At 39.4% G+C, this 20,918-nt stretch overlaps 1 protein-coding gene across 2 annotated transcripts in view; it reads left to right on the top strand.

Moving 5' to 3' along the window:
- lipeb (lipase, hormone-sensitive b) overlaps positions 1 to 20,685 on the top strand; it is a 28,691-nt gene extending 8,006 nt beyond the window's left edge. For both annotated transcript variants that reach the window (XM_053228030.1, XM_026924719.3), the window contains 12 exons: positions 5,748 to 5,980; positions 7,766 to 8,050; positions 9,056 to 9,146; positions 13,176 to 13,321; positions 13,497 to 13,682; positions 13,824 to 13,976; positions 14,480 to 14,624; positions 14,823 to 15,050; positions 15,218 to 15,364; positions 16,297 to 16,541; positions 16,665 to 16,925; positions 17,338 to 20,685. In XM_053228030.1, coding sequence (XP_053084005.1) covers positions 5,748 to 5,980; positions 7,766 to 8,050; positions 9,056 to 9,146; positions 13,176 to 13,321; positions 13,497 to 13,682; positions 13,824 to 13,976; positions 14,480 to 14,624; positions 14,823 to 15,050; positions 15,218 to 15,364; positions 16,297 to 16,541; positions 16,665 to 16,925; positions 17,338 to 17,655 — 2,438 coding nt within the window. In that variant the 3' untranslated portion in view covers positions 17,656 to 20,685. The remainder of the gene's footprint in view (positions 1 to 5,747; positions 5,981 to 7,765; positions 8,051 to 9,055; positions 9,147 to 13,175; positions 13,322 to 13,496; positions 13,683 to 13,823; positions 13,977 to 14,479; positions 14,625 to 14,822; positions 15,051 to 15,217; positions 15,365 to 16,296; positions 16,542 to 16,664; positions 16,926 to 17,337) is intronic.
- The last annotated feature ends 233 nt before the right edge of the window (positions 20,686 to 20,918 follow it).

Genomic DNA, 20,918 nt, shown 5'->3' with positions numbered 1-20,918 from the left:
TTTAGTGCATAGCTTTACATGCATTTTGCCTCACATTTAATACTTTCCTGTATATTTGCAGTCTTTAGGTTTAGGTTTAGTGTTTAGTGTTTGACTGTGGTGTCCAAATGTTCCAGGTTTTAGGAGTTTAAATTATATATAATTTAACTGCACATTATGTTGGTTAGGTTTGGATGCTAATGCCATTTTAATGAAAAAGATCAATTGTCTGTGGATAGTATGACAAATATTATTGTTGTATATATTATTGAATTCTCACATTATAACCAGTACATTGTCTAACCGTGATATGACACATTAACTAATAATTGATATGGATCATTTTATTTTTATAAAATTTAAAGCACATTTAACTGTGTTTTGCTTTAAGCAATATAGCTGCTGCTGATGTTCCCAGTGTCATGCACAGTTGTGCGTATGTAGATTCTTGTTTATGTACATCTGGCAATATTCAATTTGTATGAATAATCTCAATCTTCTTTTTAATAGGGTTGTGCTCTAACCAAAGATTAGAAGTATCAGATAATTTGTTAAATATTGCCCCACATTTTGTGGTGTTGTGCACTTTGTGATCAACAAGTACATCTTGTCATAATGCCAGAATAGCTTATTAAATAAAGGATGTTCACTCGTTTACTATGTAGTACATAGGAATTATATTACTCTTAACATGTTCTAAAGATAATTATAACGTTTTGAAGATAATTATAACTATAATAATTATAACGATTCAATTACGCATATGCTGGATGGAAGTATGGTCTATCTGAACAGAATATAAATGTCACTCAGAGCATCCATTGTTCATTTTTCTGTCCTCAGTTGTTGTCGGACCGCCAAGGGGATCGGCCTAGAAGACACATTTTTGGTCTGAGGGCTGATCCTATTGTTGAAGCTTAAATCTTTTAAGTCGGTGGTTCATGAGCTTTCTGGTTAAACACTTTCTTGTGCACATGTACTCGCACAAATGAATGCATCTTTAAACACACACATGCTGGGCCTCTATTTCGCACACACACACACACACACGCGCGCGCGCGCGCACACAAACACACACACACACAGGCTATATACATTGCATCAACACATAAACAAAACACTGAGTCATGAAATCATATGGATAGGTGTGTGTTTATGAAATGCATGTGAGACAAGGGTTGACTGTTTTCGTATCAAATTCCCAAAAGAAAAAAAATCTCAATGTGTGGGTTTTGGGCCAAAAAGGCTATTTTGAAGAGATAACATGAAATTGATCATTTTATGAACAATAATGCACCTGGTATTAAATTTGGGGCAACCTAGTAATGGATACTTGCACATACAGTACAAATAATGAAATGTGTAATCTCGTCAACATGGACTCAATGCTCTGTGTTTGTACAGTGTTATCAGTGTAGGCGACTGCCTAAGTCCTTTAAAGGCTACTCGCGACCGCTGATGCTGCATCCACAGCCCACGAAGCATTTAATATTTATTGTACACCACGAGCCTATAATCTTAAAGGTTTCAGTCTGACTGACTATCCACACCTCTGTGTAGCCGCACATACCTCCAACAGGTAAACACACTTGGGAACATGGTGACGCGATGAATCTTTTAGTGCAAGATATTAGTGGCTGGATTTCAAAAAAACATTCACTGAATCCCGTCTTTACAAGTTATTTAGCAGTTTAACAAAGTTTAACAAAGTTAGGCTGTGTTCAGATAGGCAGTGAAAATCAGAGTTTTGGTATATCCAACTTGAGTGGGAAAGATGTTCTGTTTTAAATCAGATTCAAACCACAAAAATGGTCAAATTGGATTTTCCCGTGTTTATCACTCTGAGCCTGCGCTTCTCAACCGCAGATATTTATGACAAGAACAACACACGAAAACCAGCAGGAAGGAAAATCATGGGAGAATCTTACGTAACTGTAATGCCCATGGTAAAAACAGCAGCCGAAACGGCACACATCATCTTTAGTATTTGTTTGTTCTGAGCTGAACACTGGTAATTGCTCCTTGATCCTCTAGAAGTCTGCAAATAAAATAGTTTTTTATTTTCCTATATGTTTCAAGGGCAGAAAAAAACATATTCGAATATTTAAGACACCAGGTTCTACTTTTATTCACCCAATTTTCTAACCTTTGCTTGCCCAACTACTCAGATGCACGGCTGCACCGTCATCATGACAACCAGTGTGTATACGCAAGTAAATATGACTGCAGTCCGAACAGACAAATCGGTTATAAGTAAGTTATATGTGTGATCACTCAGTCTAAATATCAGATTAAAAAAATAAGTCAGATTTGCTCTGCTGTTTGAACATAGCTCTGTCAGTTGCAATATCAGGCCACTTCTTGTCAGAGTAGGCAGTTCTAGGTCATATTTAGTGACAAAATGTACTGGAATCTGTAGAAAAAAAGTTAGATGTCTGACTTTTCATAATGAAAACTAATTCATAACAGACTTGCAATTGTAAACCTGGTTCTCGTTTCTTGCTTAAGCCCACCCATCATCCCAAACTCTCTGTCAATCACAGCGACACTAGCTGTCTGTGAGCTCATGATTATGGAAGAGGGCAGATAGGGCTTTCCTCCGTGGGTGTTAGCAGCAGTTTGAAAAGACGCTTTTGGCTGGCTTCATGTGTGTCTGAGGAAGCACATGTTAGCCTTCACCCTCCCCGGGTTGGTAGCTGTCGTATGATAAGGGAGAACTGGCTGGTGGGTGGGAGAAAATGGAGACAATCCCACCCTAAAAAAGTCTCTGTCCAAGAAAGAAAGACAGTACAGGTACAAAAACACATATATAAGTCAAGTCAGGGCAGGATTAATGCTTGTTTAAGTTCTTAAGGAAGAGGTAGCTTTTCAGTCTGTGTAAAGACACATAGCAACTCAGTCTATTAGACAGCCGAGGAACTTCAACCCACCACCTTGGTACTTGTCATACTAGTATCTTCAGGGATGGAGGCTTCAGTTCTAGCAGGGGATGACCAGTGTCATCAGGTAGGTGAGAGCTGGTCAGTTTTTGAATTTGTTTCCAAGCAGCTGTGTTTGAAATCTGAAGCAGGAAGCCAGTGGAGGAAATGCAGTAGTACCTGAGGAAGTGTTTTGTCATAACTTTGTCCAAAAGAGCACCGCTATCTAAATAACACAACAAAAAAATATGACACATGGCTCAAAATGTAAGGGTGCAACTAATGTAGGCTTATATAATTGCTACCAATTTTTCTAAAATTATTAAAGAGGAATATATATATATATATATATATATATATATATATATATGTATGTGTGTGTGTGTGTGTGTGTGTGTGTGTGTGTGTGTGTGTGTATATGTATATATATATATATATATATAACTGTAATTTAGAATCTCTCTCTCTCTTTCGCTCGCTCACTTCCATCTTCTATCCAGCCAGGTTACTCTGCGTTAACACAAGTAATCCTGTTAACAAGCTGCCGTTCACAATTAGTGGTGCGGCAGGGACAAGGATAAAAAACTGGGAGAAGAGACAGCATTGACCTTTTTTTTTCTTTTCATGTGGTATTTCCTGTCTTTGTCATTGTTTTAATTAGTGCGTTGTTATATGTTGTCTTGCTGCAGTTTTTTCCCTCTTCAGCTATGTATACAATATAGAGTCCCCTTCAAAAGTATTGGAACTGCAAGGCCAATTCTTTTGTTTTTGCTATACACTAAAGACATTTGGGTTTGAGATCAAAAGATGAATATGAGACGATAGATCAGAATTTCAGCTTTCTAACAACCAGACATGGAACAGGTGGGCCAAGGAAAACAACAGCAGTTGATGACAGAAACCCCCAAACAACAGTCACTGACATCATCAGCAACCTCCACAGGGCAGGGTGAAGATATCGCAATCCACCATTCGAAGAAGACTTCGAGAGCAGAAATATAAAGGCCATACCACAAGAAGCAAACCACTCATCACCAGTAAGAATCGGAAGGCTAGATTGGAATTCGGAAAGAAAAACTGAGATGAGCCACAAAAGTTCTGGACCCAATATTAAGCTCTACCACAGTGATGGAAAGGCCAAAGAAAGAAAGGATCTGCTCATGATCCAAAACATATGAGCTCATTGGTCAAGCACCGGCATGGGAGAAGCAATGTAGAGAGTAACCGTTTTTTTTTTTTTAAATGAATTTTTGGGCTTAAAGAAAAAACAACAAATCCTAGTAATCCTTTTTGAAAGGGGTTTTGTTTGGTATTTTAGCCTTCAGTCCCAAATCACGTGTTATCCTTGTAGTAGGTCTTTATTACATAGTAGGTCTTTATATTGAATTGGCATTTCAAACCCACACCAAAAGAAAATCTTTCTTGTGTTGCTTCTAATATGTCATACTACTACAGATTTACAATACACTCCTGTGTTGCATCCATTTTTAGCTTGGGGCCACATGATGGTTTAAATACTTGGGTGGGTGCCACATATTTTCTTTTGCATACAAGGCATTGTACATTCAGTTCCTCGTAAACAACCCTATACATACATTTATTTACCATTAAACACATCAGTGTTTGGGAAACCTTGAGTACTTTTCCCTGACTTCCTGTTTCACTGGGATATAAATATGAGGTGACAGAGAGGCCACATTTCCTTAATCATTCATCAACATGGGGAAGATTAGAGAATACACAAATGAAATAAGACAAAAGTGTGTTGACCTTCGTAAATTAGGCAATGGATATAGAAATAGCTACACACCTGAAAATGCACTGGTAGAGCAGTAATTAAGATGTTCAAAACGACCGCAGCTGTAATAAACCTGACTGGAAGAATGAAAGTGTATTTTGCCCCATGTACAGTGAAGAATGGTTAGAGAAACAAAAAATTCTCCAAGAATCACAGCTGGAGATTTGTAGAAGATGCTAGCTTTTTGGGGTCAATAAGCCTTTGAATCTACAATTAGACACCACCGCTATGCTAACAAGCTAATCACAAACATGAGTGCCTGGAGTTCCTGTCACACTACTGGAACCCAACTGGGTCTTGGTTGGATCTTCCAGCAGGACAATGATCCAAAATATACACTATATGGCCAAATGTATGTGGACACCTGACCATCACACCCAGGCTTTGTGCCCTTCCCCAAACCAGTTCCAGCATGACGATGCCTCTGTGCACAATGCAAGGTCCATGAAGACATGGTTTGCCAAGGTTGGTGTTGAAGAAATCGAGTGACCTGCACAGAGCCCGGACCTCAACCCCATTTAACACCTTTGAGATGAACTGGAACGCAGACTGTGCCCCAGTCCTCCTCGCCCGACATCAGTGACTGACCTCACTAATGGTTTGTGTCTGAATGGGGAAAATCCCCACAGCCACATTCCAAAATGTAGTGGAAAGCCTTCTCAGAAGAGTGACGGTTATTGTAACAGCAAAATGGGCCTAAATCTGGAATGGGAGGTTCAAAAAGCACAAATGAGTGTTATTGTCAGGTGTTTGGCCGTGTATATCCAAATCCACACAAGTGGTTTAATTGCTGCAATCTCAAGCTTTTGACATGGCCATCCCAGTCTCCTGCTCTAAATCCAGTTGAAGACAAGTTCAGGGGTGCCAACCATTGTGCTGCATGTCATTTTGAATAAATTTACTTCAGTTAATGGTTGGAATTCTCTCATAGTTTTCTTGGGGGATTGAACTAATTAACCACAAAGACAAGTTTTCATAATTGTCAGTGACAATGTAACACACTGATCATGCCCCTTATTCTAAATGCTTTTTTTTTTTTTTTTTTATTCCAGTGATGGACACTAAGGCTGTGTTTGCAGCCCTGTATGAGGTGTGTGAGGAGAACGCTGCTTTCTTCGGTGGCACACAAGCGGGAGATGCTCCACAGAGGCTGGTTGATGCTATGTTGACCATTCACAAACACGCTCACAGCCTCGAGCCGGTTATCTGTGGTTTTGCTGCCATCTACCATCACTTTGACTTTGACCCTCACATTCCTGCTAATGGATACCGCTCACTAGTGAAGGTGGGTGTATGCTTGTACACTACTCTAACAAATGAACTGGTCAACATCTACAGACGTGGACAAATTTGTTGGTACCCTTACAGTTCTTTGAAACAATGATTCATTGCTCCTGAAAAGTGATTAAACCAAAAGCAATAGTTTCATATATACCTGCCTGCCCATAGTATGTGATAGATTAAACCAATAAAATTGTGAAGAGAAATGACTTATTGTTTATTTTACCAAAATAATCTAAAACAGCCTGGACAGATTTCTTGGTACCCCTAAAAAAGAATCACTGCATTCAAATCATGTTTCAAACTAATTGTTTAACCTTAATTAGTATCACAGGTGTCTTGAATCTTTGTAACAGCCAATCAGCCTATTTAAAGAGAGAAAACGTGCCACTGTGTAGGTTGGTATCATTGTGTGTACCACACTGAACATGGACAAGTGAAAGCAAAGGACAGTGTTGTCTGAGGAGCTCGGGAAAAAAATTGTAGATAGCCATCTTAAAGCTAAAGGCTATAAGACCATCTCTAAGCACTTTGTTGTTTCTGTGACTACAGTTGCAAATATTATTAAAAAGTATAAGGTCCATGGGATTGTAGCCAACCTCCCAGTACGTGGCCGCAAGAAGAAATGCAACCCCAGGTTGATCAGAAGGATTGTGCGAATGGTAGACGAAGAGCCAAGGAAAACATCCAAAGCCATTCAAGCTGAACTCCAAGGTCAAGGTAGGTCACTATCTGATCGCACCATTCGTCGCATTTTAAACAACAATGGGCTCCATGGAAGAGGACCCAGGAGAACACCATTACTGAAAGAAAAACTTTAAAAAATCCAGACTGGAATTTGCTAAAATGCATGTTGACAAGCCACAAAGTTTCTGGGAGAATGTCCTTTGGACTGACGAAACAAAACTAGAGCTTTTTGGCAAGTCACACCAGCTGTATGTTCACAGACAGAAAAATGAAGGTTTCAAAGAAAGGAACACCATACCTACTGTGGAACATGGAGGGGGCTCAGTCATGTTTTGGGGCTGCTTTGCTGCGTGTGGCACAGGGGGCCATGAATCTGTGCAGGGCACAATGAAGACTCAAGACTATCAAGGCATCCTGGAGAGAAACATACTGCCCAGTGTCAGAAAGCTCTCCCTCAGTCGCAGGTCATGAGTCTTCCAACAGGTTAAAGACCCAAAACACACGGCTAAAAGCACTCGAGAATGGCTGGGAAAAAAACATTGGACTATTCTTAAATGGCCCTCTATGAGCCCTGCTCTTAATCGTATTGAACATCTGTGGAAAGATCTGAAAAATGCAGTGTGCAGAAGGCACCCTTCAAACCACAGACAGTTACAGCAGTTTGCTCAGGAAGAGTGGGCCAAAATTCCTGTTACCCGATGCAGAAGTCTCCTTGTAAACTACCGCAATTGCTTGTTGGCAGTGATTGCTGCTAAAGGTATAAACGTACAAAATATTAAACTAAGGGTACCATCAAAATTTGCGTTAAACATGGAATTAACTGTGATTGATGCCATTAACGTTTGTCAGTTTCAAATTATTTCAGAGATAGTTGTGGGATCTTCTTTTTCATGGAAGGGTACCAACAAATTTGTTCACGTCAGTAATTAATAAACATAATGTAGATATGAATTTGGCCCCTACCACACGCGACTCTGACCAGGATAAAGCTGTTGCTGAAGATGACTGAATGAATGAATATTTCTTCCATAAAATTGGTTGTAATGGGTTCAGATATACTTGCAATGAATCCTCTGTGGATTTCTGCTCCTGTTTCCCTCAGGTGGTGCGTTGCTGTCTTCTTCACATCATCCACAAGGCGCGCTACATTGCATCCAACAGACGGAGCATCTTTTTCCGTGCAGCCCACCATGCTGCAGAGATGGAAGCTTACAGCTGTGCTCTGTGCCAGCTGAGGGCTCTGCTCTACCTTGCCCAGAGGCTGCTTCACGACAACAGTCACGGCAACCTCTTCTTCCAAGATGAGAACGGTCTCAGCCAGCTCTTTCTTCGAGAGTATGCCTCCATGCACAAGGGCTGCTTTTATGGCCGCTGTGTTGGCTTCCAGGTGTGTGTGTGTGTGTGGTTCTGAATGTGCCCTCAGTCTTTTGTGTTTTTGTGATTACTGGTTTTCATGCCTTTCTATATAACTGGTTTGCAGCTTACACAGAGGTGCCAACATCTACAGTTTAGCGCTAGTATTTACAAATTTTGTCACCTTGCTATGCTGATATGGAGGACAGCTGCAAACCAGGCCTTTCTGCCTTTTTCAGCTAGAAGCAGTTGTCAGACTAAACACACACAAAAAATAATTTGCAGTGAAAATCCAACTCAACGGAAGTGAAATGTCACAGGACATGAAAGAGGCTTTTAGTGTGAGGAGCACTAAGTTTCACTCCGTGATGACTTTAACTAGAGAAAGTTGTTAATTCAGCAAGATTATTTTTGCTCAGTTCTAAAAGCGCTGGGTACAGTGTGCCGAGTGTCTCAATTTAATATTCTTTCAGTATATAGGCTGTATATTTTCTTACTTTAAATATGATGAGTATTTTCTGTTATTTAAGGAGATAAATTGTTTGATTTGTTTGATATCTTCCTCTCAAGTCAATATTATAAACGTAAAGACTGATTTTTTTTTTATATATATATATACTGTGCTGACGCTCAGACCTACAAACGTCAAATAAAATATAAATGTCTTTGACTACAATTGGAGACACTTTGTTACTATGTGCAGTATACAGTTAAATTTCACTTCTACCAGTATATGTTTTATCATTTATGCTGTAAGCCTGGAGCTGCCCCATCCACCAACATACACTATGGGTTTTTGTGGTTTTTGTGTTCTGCTTGCTAGGATTTTCTTGTTTGCAATGTTGGTACCTCTTCTTAAAATTAATTATGCTTCTAGTTAATTTCATTTTAGTCATTTTAGTTATTTTCCGTGTAATCCATAGTTCTGAGATGAATTAAGTCTATATTTAAACAGAAGTGCTCTTGAAATGTTTTACATTCTATCTTCCTAGACATCCTGTTCATTCACGTATTCCCTCTCTCGTTTATCATCTGTTAGTTCACTCCAGCCATCCGTCCACACTTGCAGAGTATTACCATAGGCTTGGTCGCATTCGGAGATAACTACAAGAAGCATCATTCCAGCATAGGTCAGTAACTTTTTTAAATTTATATTTCAGTGTCCCTTTTCCCCGCTTATGTGACTGATTATTACATTCACTTCAGTGTGTGGGCTGATCTTAAATGTATCTTGTTTCCTGTACAGCTAAATTTGAATCTAAATTTGCATAGTAGACACTAAATTGTTTGAATTATTTTTAGTTAAAAACCACCTAAATACCCATTCCTTTGCATTAGATTAGGCAAACTAAGCCTTGAAAGGTGTTCTAACATTTGTGTCTTGTGCTCAATTCTGCACCCTAGTGGAAACATCATATGGTGAGTCAATGCTGGGTCTTTATAGCCTTGAAGAGAGAGTTTGAGACACCTTTGTTTCAGTCTTTGTTTCCATACTTCTTAAGAGCTGATCTTAGATGCTATCTTCTAGCACTGACTGAAAAGCTTATAGCGGTCTTCACAAGTCTAAATACCTATTCAACAACTGGGATCCAAAAGTACAAAAGCAGAATGTTTAAAGACAAATGTACAGAGAAGTGTAAGTTTATTCTCTGCTTCAAGTTCAAAACAATGGTCATCAAACTGTCTTATTTATAATCATGAACTAATTATTATTGGTAAGCTTTAGAAGATAAGTGTTGTCACCATTCAGTCATGTTAGTTGCTTTTCCAGACCTTTATAAGAAAGGAATTAACTTGGCCTTGGCAAATTTTAGTTCATCAACCCCTCTCTGCAATATAACTATACATAACTGTTCATCAAGCCTTCTTACAACAACCAATTGTGACCCAGTCTAATTTCCAGACACCTCTGGGTCTGAAGCAGACCTAACTTGAACCTATCGTGTAACAATGAGTCTAGTTCAGTGTGTTTGTGTTTTTAAATCCCAGTAGTCACAGGTGACCAAAATAAACTGTTTCACTGAAGTATTAAGTATTAAGACTATTGAAAGTTCTATAATGGGGTAGTGCATGTTGCATTCCTGCAATTTGATGCGATTCTGTCATCAAATAAACTTGTAAATTCTAAACCTTGTATTTCTCCAAGATCTGGTGTGAGCTTCTGTGTTTGGTGTCTTCCGGACAATCATATAATCAGTGTAATGGACAGCATGTGTCTACATTATTTAATATCTAGCTTGTATGCAAAAGGCGTATAGACCAAGGTACTAGAACATTCTTTGTCAAAGTAATATGTGATTAGAGGTGCAGATAGAGTACTCTTTACTGGACAGAACACAAAAGCTCCGTACCAACTGATTCTGCATTTTATTCATGGTTTTTCAACTGAAAAACACAAACCCTCAGCTGCTTTGGAGGTACCATTGACTGGCTTCATTGCCACCAAACTTCATCCGCTGCTGTCCAGTTAGCTAGGGGTTTGCCACTTTCTATCAATCTTCTGTCAGAATGTTGACTTCCCCACACAATTTATAGAAGGAACATTCCTGCCTTGCCTAAGCCCTATTTTCTCCCAATTTCTACCTCTATTACCATGCCCATCCTGCTAGGTGGTTGTTACAACAAGTGAGAGTTAAATCTATTCACAGCTTTACTAAACAGTTTATGTTTATGCTTTCAAAGCAAGAATATGTTGCAAAGCTACTGTGCACTTAAATAATCTACCAAGTCTGCCAAGTAAAATTCCCCAAATAGATGCATACTGTCATTTATCACAAAGACTACTCATAGTTTCCACTTTCTAGAGGAGGTTCCTCTGCTGTGGCCTGGATCTTAATAACAAAAGGTTTAATGTTGGTCTAAATATAAACAACAGTGATCTGCATCCTGAAATGGAATGGAAGGTTCAGTTTTCCATTGGAATGGAAGGAAGTTTCACTGTATGTCAACACCACCCTACACCACCCTTCACTAATCTTGGATTGACTATACTGGCTTATTCAAGATAACGTCTAAGGCATAGTATACAGAGGTGATGCATGCAAATATAACATCTGTGTTTTAAAATCTTGGAAGTTGTTCATTCTTTATTTGACTTCTTAAAGTGTAAAATAAAAGTTCTACCCTGCATTCACATAAGGGAAGAGTTGAGAATGGTACCAGAGCCATACAGTTCTTGTTACATGATCTCACTAAGCCCAAGAGTAGAAGGGACCGCATTGCAGAGCAAATGTTTGGATATGTTTTCTACCCAGACAATAGAGCCTTTATAGATCCGTATAACACTGCATGCAGATGCCAGCCTTGTACGAATTGCATGGTACTCCCCATTTTTGGCCAGAAACACAGTTGTTTCTTGGAGGTGTTTCCAGACATCAACTTGGCGGTAAAAACCATTGCTGTTGTTCAGCTGTGGCTAAAAATCAAAAATATTCTCCAGAATGTAGGCATAGATGAATCAAAGACTGTAACGAAAAGAGGGATAGAGCATTGCAAGATGCAAACCACTTGTAAAATCTCAATAACAAAGGTCTGTTTCCTTAAAATTATATTTAAAAGGCAGTAGAATTCTAGAAAAAAGGCTATCTTGAACTAGAATAAGTTAAGGATGCAAGGTGGGGCTTGGTGTTTATGGAAATAAATAATCAAATAGACGGGCTGAAGTTGTTATTCTAATTCTAATCTTCAGCTGTCCAGGTTTGGTGAACCTGTAGCCTCAGATTCCTGTTCTTGAATGACAAGAGTGGAACCCGGTGTGGTCTTCTGCTGTTGTAACCCATCTGCCTCAAGGTTCAGCATGTTGTGCTTTCTGGGATGCTTTTCTGCTCACCAAAGAGTGTAAAGAGTAAAGAGTGGTTATTTGAGCTGTCATAGCCCTCATGTCAGCTCAAACCAGTCTCCTCTGACCTCTCTCATCAGCAAGGCATGCCACTCACTTGATGTTTTTTTGTTTTCCTCAGCATTGTGTGTAAACTCTAGAGACTGTTGTGCATGACGATCCTAAGAGACCAACAGTTTCTGAAATACTCTAACCAGCCCATCTGGCACCAACAACCGTGCCATGGTCAAAGTCACCGAGATCATATTTTTCCCCATTCTGATGTTTGATGTGAACATTAACTGAATCGCCTGACCTGCATGATTTTATGTTACCCCGCCCCACATGATTGGCAGCTTGGATAATTACATGATTATGTAGGTGTACAGATGTTCCTAATAAAGTGGCTGTTGAGGATATAAAGAGTCAGTGATTATTACATGTATTGCGTAATATAAGCTCCTCAAATACTTACAATCTGTTTATTTTAACTGCAAACTCAGTGTGCACTCTTTATCTCTGAGTGCTAGCTGATGCACCACATTGATGATAATACTGAATTAATTCTCAAAAAAATGAAATCCAACTGGATTTAAGCATCTAGATCAGGACATCATTTACTACGTTTTGGAGCACCATTTTTACGCTCATTCTCAATACTATGGATCTCTCACTGGGATTTTCCATTTTGGCTGGGCCTTGATTCAGGATCCTGACTGGAAATTGGTCGAGTGTGGGGAATAGTTGCCCACGTGTGTAATTTAGACTGCCCTATTTTTCTTTTTCCTTGATGAACATGAGCACGAGCCAAGAGTATAGCAGCAATCTTTTGGAAAAAGATGCTATTAAAAGCTAAACCTTTGCAGAAGAAAGACTGCTTAATTTTTTTTCTGATGTAGCGGCCATATCTCAAGTTTGTCTGCTAAATGTGTAGGTCTGCTTTTTAACATTTGGTGCATGGGACATGAGATAATGAGGCTGCTATAATTGCAGTGTAAATGAATGCTCTGAAAGTGCCAGTACACATCTCTCATAAAGTGGGTCTGATCACTTATATAGATATTTGTATTTAATTGTAAATATATTGCACTAGACCAACAAAAATGAAATTGTGTGAGATTCAACATATTAAATGCAAATTTGCATATTCTGAACCCTCTTTTGGTTTGGGTCTGCCTAGACCTGTGTGCAAAGCCTCTGCTCTGCCACATGGATTGCTCTGAATCTGACTGTCCTATTCTATGCCTGTTTTATTGATGATTCATTGTATTATGGGGGTATCAGAATGCAGGCTATAATATAATTAATTTTTTTCTTCTGCTGTTTTTTTTTTTTCTCTCAGGTGTTGCAGCTAGTTCCTTATTCACCTCTGGAAAGTATGCCATTGATCCTGAGCTGAGGGGCCTGGAGTATGAGCGAATCACTCAGAACTTAGACGTTCATTTCTGGAAGACATTCTGGAATATCACTGAAAGCGAAGTTTTGGCAGTCAGTATAAACGTTTTCTGCATTTCACCTCATGCACCTTATAGCTAGTATTAAGTCAACAAGTGTTAAAAAAAAAAAAAAAAAACATGTTTTAAATCAGAAATGTTTCTGCATGCCACTACATTTGGGACGAGCTGTTGGTTCAGTAGGTAATCTTTCGGTTATTCCCCACTAGGGCTTGGCAAGTATGACTTCCACTCAGGTAAAGGTGAATCGCGCTCTCTCTGTACCACCTGATTGCTTTGACCTACCCTTGGTGGACGATTCCACACATACGGTTACAATCTCTTCTCCGGTTGCCCATATCGGCCCTGGTCCAGTTCAGATGAGACTCATCTCCGGTGAGCTGAGGGAAGGACAGGTAATGTAGTTCATGCACATCTCGCATACACATGATTGGTCTCTGGCTATGTTCAGAAACACTCTGTGGCAAGTCTTGATGCTCTATTTTGTCTGCAGTTCGAATTTCCTATTACCTTAAAGTTCTTTTCTTTCTTAATAGGACAGTGAGAAGCTGTTAGCAATATCCCGTTCCGATGGTGGCTCAATCTCTCTGTCCCTGAGTCTAAAGATTAAGAAGAGCCCTCCATCACCTTGGCTGGTGGTACATTACCATGGAGGAGGCTTTGTTGCACAGACTTCTAAATCACATGAGGTACGCTCCTTTCCTGTGCTGACAGAGCTTGGTATGTTGGTGTTCTTCCATAATAAGCACGGGTAAACATCTCAGGAGAAAATAAAGATGATAGCCAAATTCAAATAATAGATTTTGCATGTGATGCGAGGACAGAACACCAAATCTCATAGCCAAAACCTTGGCCAAAGACTTCCTGACTTTTTGACAGCAAGGGCGCAAACATGATGCGCTACTTTGTTTTGAAGAGCATAATAATCATGTACTCATTCATTTCTCTTGGTCTGTATTAATGCATTTAGCTAGCTAGTTCTAACATACGATGTTACAATATGTCAGCTACCACTTTTTAGCCTATTGCATTAGGTTTCCTGCCAATCAAAACGTGGGACTGGGTAACCACATTGGAGGTAGTGAATAAATGTATAATTTGTCCATACATAACATGCAAATACATGATAATTGTGACATTTTACTAAAGATGATAACTGCAATAGCTTTTTCCTTTAATCTCCTACTCACAGCCATACCTGAAAAGTTGGTCTCAGGAACTGAACGCTCCAATCCTGTCAGTAGATTATTCTCTTGCCCCTGAAGCCCCATTTCCACGTGCGCTGGAGGAGTGTTTCTTTGCCTACTGCTGGGCTATCAAGAACCACGAACTTCTGGGTAAGTCAAGTCCCCTTGTTTCATTACATTTTTCCTGGTTATAGGAACGATTGCTATTACTGAACTCATTCTTTGGGCAAATCAGTGTGATGCGAATAACCTCAGTATTTGGAGAAGACAAAGTTATGATGGTTGGAATGTCATGCCCTTTTTTGCTCTTTTCCTTCTCTCTTACTCTTGCTCTTGTATAACATTCAGGTTGGACAGGGGAGCGAGTGTGTTTGGCTGGTGATAGTGCAGGGGGTAACCTGTGTGTCACTGTGTCAATGATGGCTGTGGCACATCGAGTACGCTTGCCGGATGGCATCATGGCTGCATACCCTGCCTTCATGCTCACCACCTGTGCCTCTCCATCCCGTCTGCTCAGTCTAATGGATCCTCTCCTTCCCCTTAGTGTACTGTCCCGCTGCCTCAGTGCTTATGCAGGTCAGTGACAGGATTGTTCTTAGTTTTGCCTGCTGGGATTAAAGCTGTCCTATCTGGAACAGATTAATGTTATTATAAGACCATCTTATTATTCAGTATGTCTGTTTTTTCCTCTAAATTCTGCCTTTGCTCCATTCTGCATTGCGGATTCATATATTTGTGTGTAGGTTTGGATCCTCAGGAGGAGAAACAGGTAGAGAAAGTCACTGCTCTGGGGACGGTGAGGAAGGACACCGCCCTACTTCTCAAAGGCTTCAGACAGGGAGCCTCAAACTGGATCCACTCACTCCTGGACCACAGCAAAGCAAGTGCAGGTGTGTGAGCATGTGTTTTATACTGTTTTTCCTGAGATAATGCATTTATTTCAAAAAGAACAATGAATAATATTTTGGTTTGTGTAAATAGGTGGCTAAATAATAATTTCATACAAACATTCTAGCATGCATTAAGGAGACAAGTCCGAAATTTATTAATGTCTGTCCCAGTCTTACTTTTTATATTGCTGCTTTATTATAATACTGGTACTCTATAATTATTCTACCTGCCTTTTGTCAACTATAGCAGAGTTATAGTAAGAACAATTAAGAACAATAACCTAGCATTAGTATAAAATAATGACTATATGTATATACACTCCTCATCCACTTTAATGGGAGCACCTGTACCTCTGCTTATTCATGCAATTATCCAATAAGCCAATCATATGGCAGCAGTGTAATGCATTATATCAAGCAGATACAAGTCAAGGGGTCCAATTAATGTTCACATCAGACAACAGAATGGGGAAATAATGTCATCTCATTGGCTTTAAACATGGCATAGTTGTTGGTGCCAAATGAGCTGACTCAAGTAACCACTCTTCACCAACATGGTGAGCAGAAAAGCATCTCAGACCACAGAACACACCAAACCTTGAGGTGAATGGGCTGAACAGCAGAAAACCACAGGACCAGGCAAAGACCAGGCGACATTTTTCCAAACTTCAACTGTATACTTTCTTTTCATGATGTATTTAATTATTTGAATTATTGATTAATTTCATTAGTTTGAAATATTACTCCATAAATAACAACATGGACACTCTTGATTTTCAAAATGTTTTTCTCCGCGCCATTTCTTAAACATCCTTATAACGCTACACCAAACTTTGCCATCTCTGGGACATTCTTTAGCACAACAGATGCTGTAGCTGTAGTAGTTGTTAAAATTATTTTCTCTCCATTGATTATACCATTCTTCTTTTTAGAGACCGTGAGGAACAGTGTTTCTGAGGGGACTCTCGATTCTACCCAGTCTGACCTTCTGGTTCCAGGAATTTCCTCTGGGTTCTCAGTGAAAAAAGAATCTCTGAAAAGCCACACATGTGAGGGTCTGGTCACCCACACTACCAGCCCGTTCACCAGCAGCAGCCACAACCGCACCAGCTCTACTGCCAACCTCTCGCTTCATCATAATCCTCTCCTCAACACCACTGCAATCCTTGAAAGCAAGGTATGCATGGAACCATTATATAGTTTTGCAGTCAAACTTTCTCCTGTGCTCACTCATCTCACTGTTTCTTTCTCTCTCTCTATTTCTCTCTCACTCTCTCTCACTACTCAATTTTTGTTCTAGCCAGAGGATATAAATGTACTTTTCTCCAAAGAAGTTGACCCCTCCGTGTCAAGTTCGATCTCGTCTGTGGCGGTACCTCCCCCTGACGGGGAAGGACACTCGGGAACCCCACGAGGGTTTCCTGGGGACTTTGAGCCATTGCGCTCAGAACAGCTTGCCAAAATGAATGTAGATTCCTCACCCATCTTTAGAAATCCCTACATGTCACCTGTTCTGGCTCCAGACCACATGCTGAAGGGACTACCTCCTATTCATATAGTGGTAAGAGATACTGTTGCCAGATTTTGTGGTTTCCCACCCAGTTTTTAAGATTTTTTTCAATTATATGTGTATACAATTTCCGATATTTTGCCAGCTGCTACAATTGGGGTATTTTAGCTGGGGTTTTAAAGATACTAACTGTGTTTTGATTACCTATTATGAACTCAAGTGATGTAGCTGAGGTTGAGGAACTGTCAGTCAGAATTCACACCACATACTGACATTGGCATGTGTACCACTGGGTTTTTGTTCCAGTGTTTCTGGTTTAGGCCACACCCTCTTCAGGTTTAAATCCAAATACAGTGCAGATACAGATATTTGGAGCACTAATATGATATTGCATTATACCCTTACACAATATGCTTTCTGATTCCAGTTATTAATGTCTCCTTTAATCTGTGAATTCCTCTAGGCCTGTGCTCTGGACCCCATGTTAGACGACTCTGTAATGTTCGCCAGACGACTACGGAACATTCAGCAGCCTGTGACTTTGTGTGTAGTGGACGACCTCCCGCATGGCTTCCTTAGCCTGTCGCAGCTCTCTAAGGAGACCCACGAAGCTTCTAATGTCTGCATGGAGAGGATCAGAGATGTCCTCACTATGAAAGACCTGCCTCCAGAGATAAATAAACACCGCAAGCTGGAAAGGACCGATCATTGTGCTTCAGGTGCCTCTACCAAGCTCTTTCAGAAGACCACTAGTGCAGATGGAAGAGAGGGTGTAGTTTGAAAGGTGGAAAGTGGTGTAGTGACCAACAAAGCTGATGCATCGAGATGAGATTTAAAGAACAAATATTGTTCAGAGAAAAGGACAAAAATGAAGACAGGAAGGGGTTTTTTTTAAACAAAAAGAAATTCAGGCTGAAGACTACACTAGAATCACTGTGCAATGAACCAGCAGAGCAAGAATGAGTAAAATGGTGCAGTAATGTCTCACAGAAGTAGTTTCATTTATACTTGATTAGTATTTGGCAGTAAGTAAATAGAAGTGAGAGGAGACACTGCTGCTATTGTGTTATAAATGACTGTGCATGTGCACTTGCACTTTTCAAACATACACAACTTTAACAAAATATTGCCACTTTGCCTCTGCACTGTATTGCTTTGTTGAGATTCTGATTATGAATCATACAAATACCAGCATGGAAACAAATGCTTCCTGTCTTGTCCAGGCCTGAAGCAGAATTTTCGTAAATGTTATGATACAGCTTGTTGACACGCGTTATTACTGAACTTATTGCTTAAGCTTTAGGGAGTCAATCAAACCAAATTTCTACTTGTAGTAGGTGTGAAACATATATATACACACATAGTACTGTGCAAAAGTCTTTGCAGAAAAATTAAATTTTGTATGTCGGTAAAGAAAGCAGCATATTACATAAGAGACCACTTTTCAGACAAAAAAACATAATGAAGCTGCTGGGTTTTGCTGCAAAAATAAGAAGCAAGTGCAAAAGTCAAGGTCTCCAGAAGAACTGTGGCTGGTTCTGCAAGATGCTCAGTAAAATTTCCTTATAAAAACTGCACAAATTGTACCCGACACTACTTTTTTTTTTTTTTTTTTTTTTTTAAAGCAAAGAGTTGTTTCATTTATTACTGTTTACTGCTCTTTATAGTAATTTTTTTAATGTAGAAACATTTAATTTCGTTATTTTTGAAGGCATCTTTGCTGTACAGCATTTCTTTGCATGTGCCTAAGACTTTTGCACAGTACTGTATGTATATTTGGCTGCATTGCGTTATGTGTTTGTGTGAAATTGGTAGTTCTGCTGACCATCTTGAAACTGGAAAAATGAAAATCCTGACCAATGTTCGATGCACATGGCTTTTCAGAGTAGATTTGTGTATAGATCGCTCCAGGGTTAAGGTTGTGTGCTAGTGATCAGAAGGCAGAAAGTTCAATTCCCAAGCTTTCAGAGAACCACTATTGGGGCCTTAACCCTGAACTTCTCAGCTCCAGGCTTGCATAGTATCTCAGTTGTGAGTCAGTTTGTGTAAAAGTGCCTGCTAAATGAATATATGTAAATGTAGATTTTGTTTATTACATGTTAAATATGTTTATTACATGTTATTTTAAGTATTTTTGTAGTTGTTAATTAGAGAAAGTATAATGTTACTTCTGAGGCTGAACAATCTTGCATTAAGTTCTAAATAACTGAATACTAGTTCATCAGCATGAGAGGATTGCTGGGCTTCGAACACAGGAAGCTATGACATACAGAATTATAATTAACCTAGCATCAGCCATCGTCCTCTTGCACACTATAGCCCATCTGTTACTAGTGGAATTACATTGGGATACATGAGGAAATATTTATGCACTTTCCGTTTCTCAGCCTCCTTTAATCGTTTTTCTTGTCTTAGTTATTGCTCTGTGACTATCACTGCCTTTCTGCTTGTTGTCAGCTTTTGAAACGCTCTGCACACTGACCCATTTCTAGAACGCAGGAGGTATTTTAGGGAACATCCTTCAACGACCTTGAACCAATTCGACAACACATTTAGCAGGAGTATGACTGTGCTCCTTCTGCAGATGTCATTTGTCCCAGCCAGACTTTCAGATTTCACTCCTCTCATTAACACAACAGAATTCTAGCAAATCTAACAACTTTCAGGGATGGACAAATCATAAATTCATTAGCTAGCCCAGAGGGGAGAGGGGAAAATAGACAAACTACTTTCTAACTATTCAGTGGCGGCTCGTCCATAGGGGTAAGTCGGGCAGAGTCCCAGCATGTCAGTTATATTAGCCAAATAGAAATCTTCATAAAGTCCTTATTCACAACTCCATACGTTTTACATTCCATTGAAATACTAATTACCTCTTTTGATTGACAATCAATAAAAAAATGTTTCTATTTGACAGATATAAGCCAGTGTTTCACTGATATACTCACTTGTCTAGATGTTCAAGATCCATAGAGTTATTATTGCACCTAGAATCCAAAAATGGGAACTGCAACAAGCGCTGGGGGTCCATTGGGGAACAAATCATGCTGACCCATGCTTGGGGCCTGATAGGCCACTTACTTACAGGGTTGCCAGGGTCACAATTTTTACACCAAATTGGGCTAGTTTAAAATACTCTGTGGCTGCCAAGATCGTGTTTTATTTCAAATATTCTAAATTAAATCTCAGTTCAGACAGTGTGTCTATGATGTACAGAACTATTTCTATCGTAAGATATATTGCAAAGATTCAGAGAAGGAAAGGGGGATTATGGAGTGGATTATAGCCGTATATCAGAAATGCGTGTGCACCGTGGTGACCACACAAAGGCTAAGAAAAAGACGAAAAATATTTCTCTGTTTTCAAATGCCTGAATTTTTGCGCTATTATCAAACACATTTGACAAAACGTACAATCTTCTAGACTGTACGCTGGATGAATGTATGTTGTCGACTCTCCACTGCCTATTACAGGATTACTCTAAAAATTCACTAGATAGTAACCTATAGCATAAGTCAGCTCTCGATTTAATGTTGTTTAAGGTTATGTCATCATTAATATTGTCCTGTCCACCAAAATCTATGGTCATGAGCCACTGTTTAGCCACTCCTACTAAACCTACTTGTCCGCCTACAAATAAAAACTAGTAACTTGGACACGGGCTACTGATTTGTCCACTAGTAACTAGGCACATGGGCTACTGATTTGTCCACCCCTGACTTTGTAGATCTGTAAGGCTTTCTGATGAAACCATATTTCACCTGCTTTGGTAAAAATATAATAATAATGATAATAATAATAATAATAAAATTGTTAAAATAAAAAACAAGCTAGTATTGTACTTCTGTACTATTATGTCTATTTCTATTAGGCAATACATTGCTACCTCATCTGCATCCATCTCTATAGGCAAATAACCAGCTTCTAAAGTATTATGAAGTGACATTAGTACTGTATTTAGTTATGAATCCTCCGTCAGTTCACGCTCTTGTTACTGTGGTGTTATGTGAGACAGTGTTGGACCATGATATCTGTGAAGGTCTG

Source organism: Pangasianodon hypophthalmus, chromosome 22, assembly GCF_027358585.1.
Source record: "Pangasianodon hypophthalmus isolate fPanHyp1 chromosome 22, fPanHyp1.pri, whole genome shotgun sequence".
In the NCBI taxonomy this organism is placed as follows: Eukaryota; Metazoa; Chordata; class Actinopteri; order Siluriformes; family Pangasiidae; genus Pangasianodon; species Pangasianodon hypophthalmus.
This window is presented reverse-complemented; position numbering and strand designations above follow the sequence as displayed.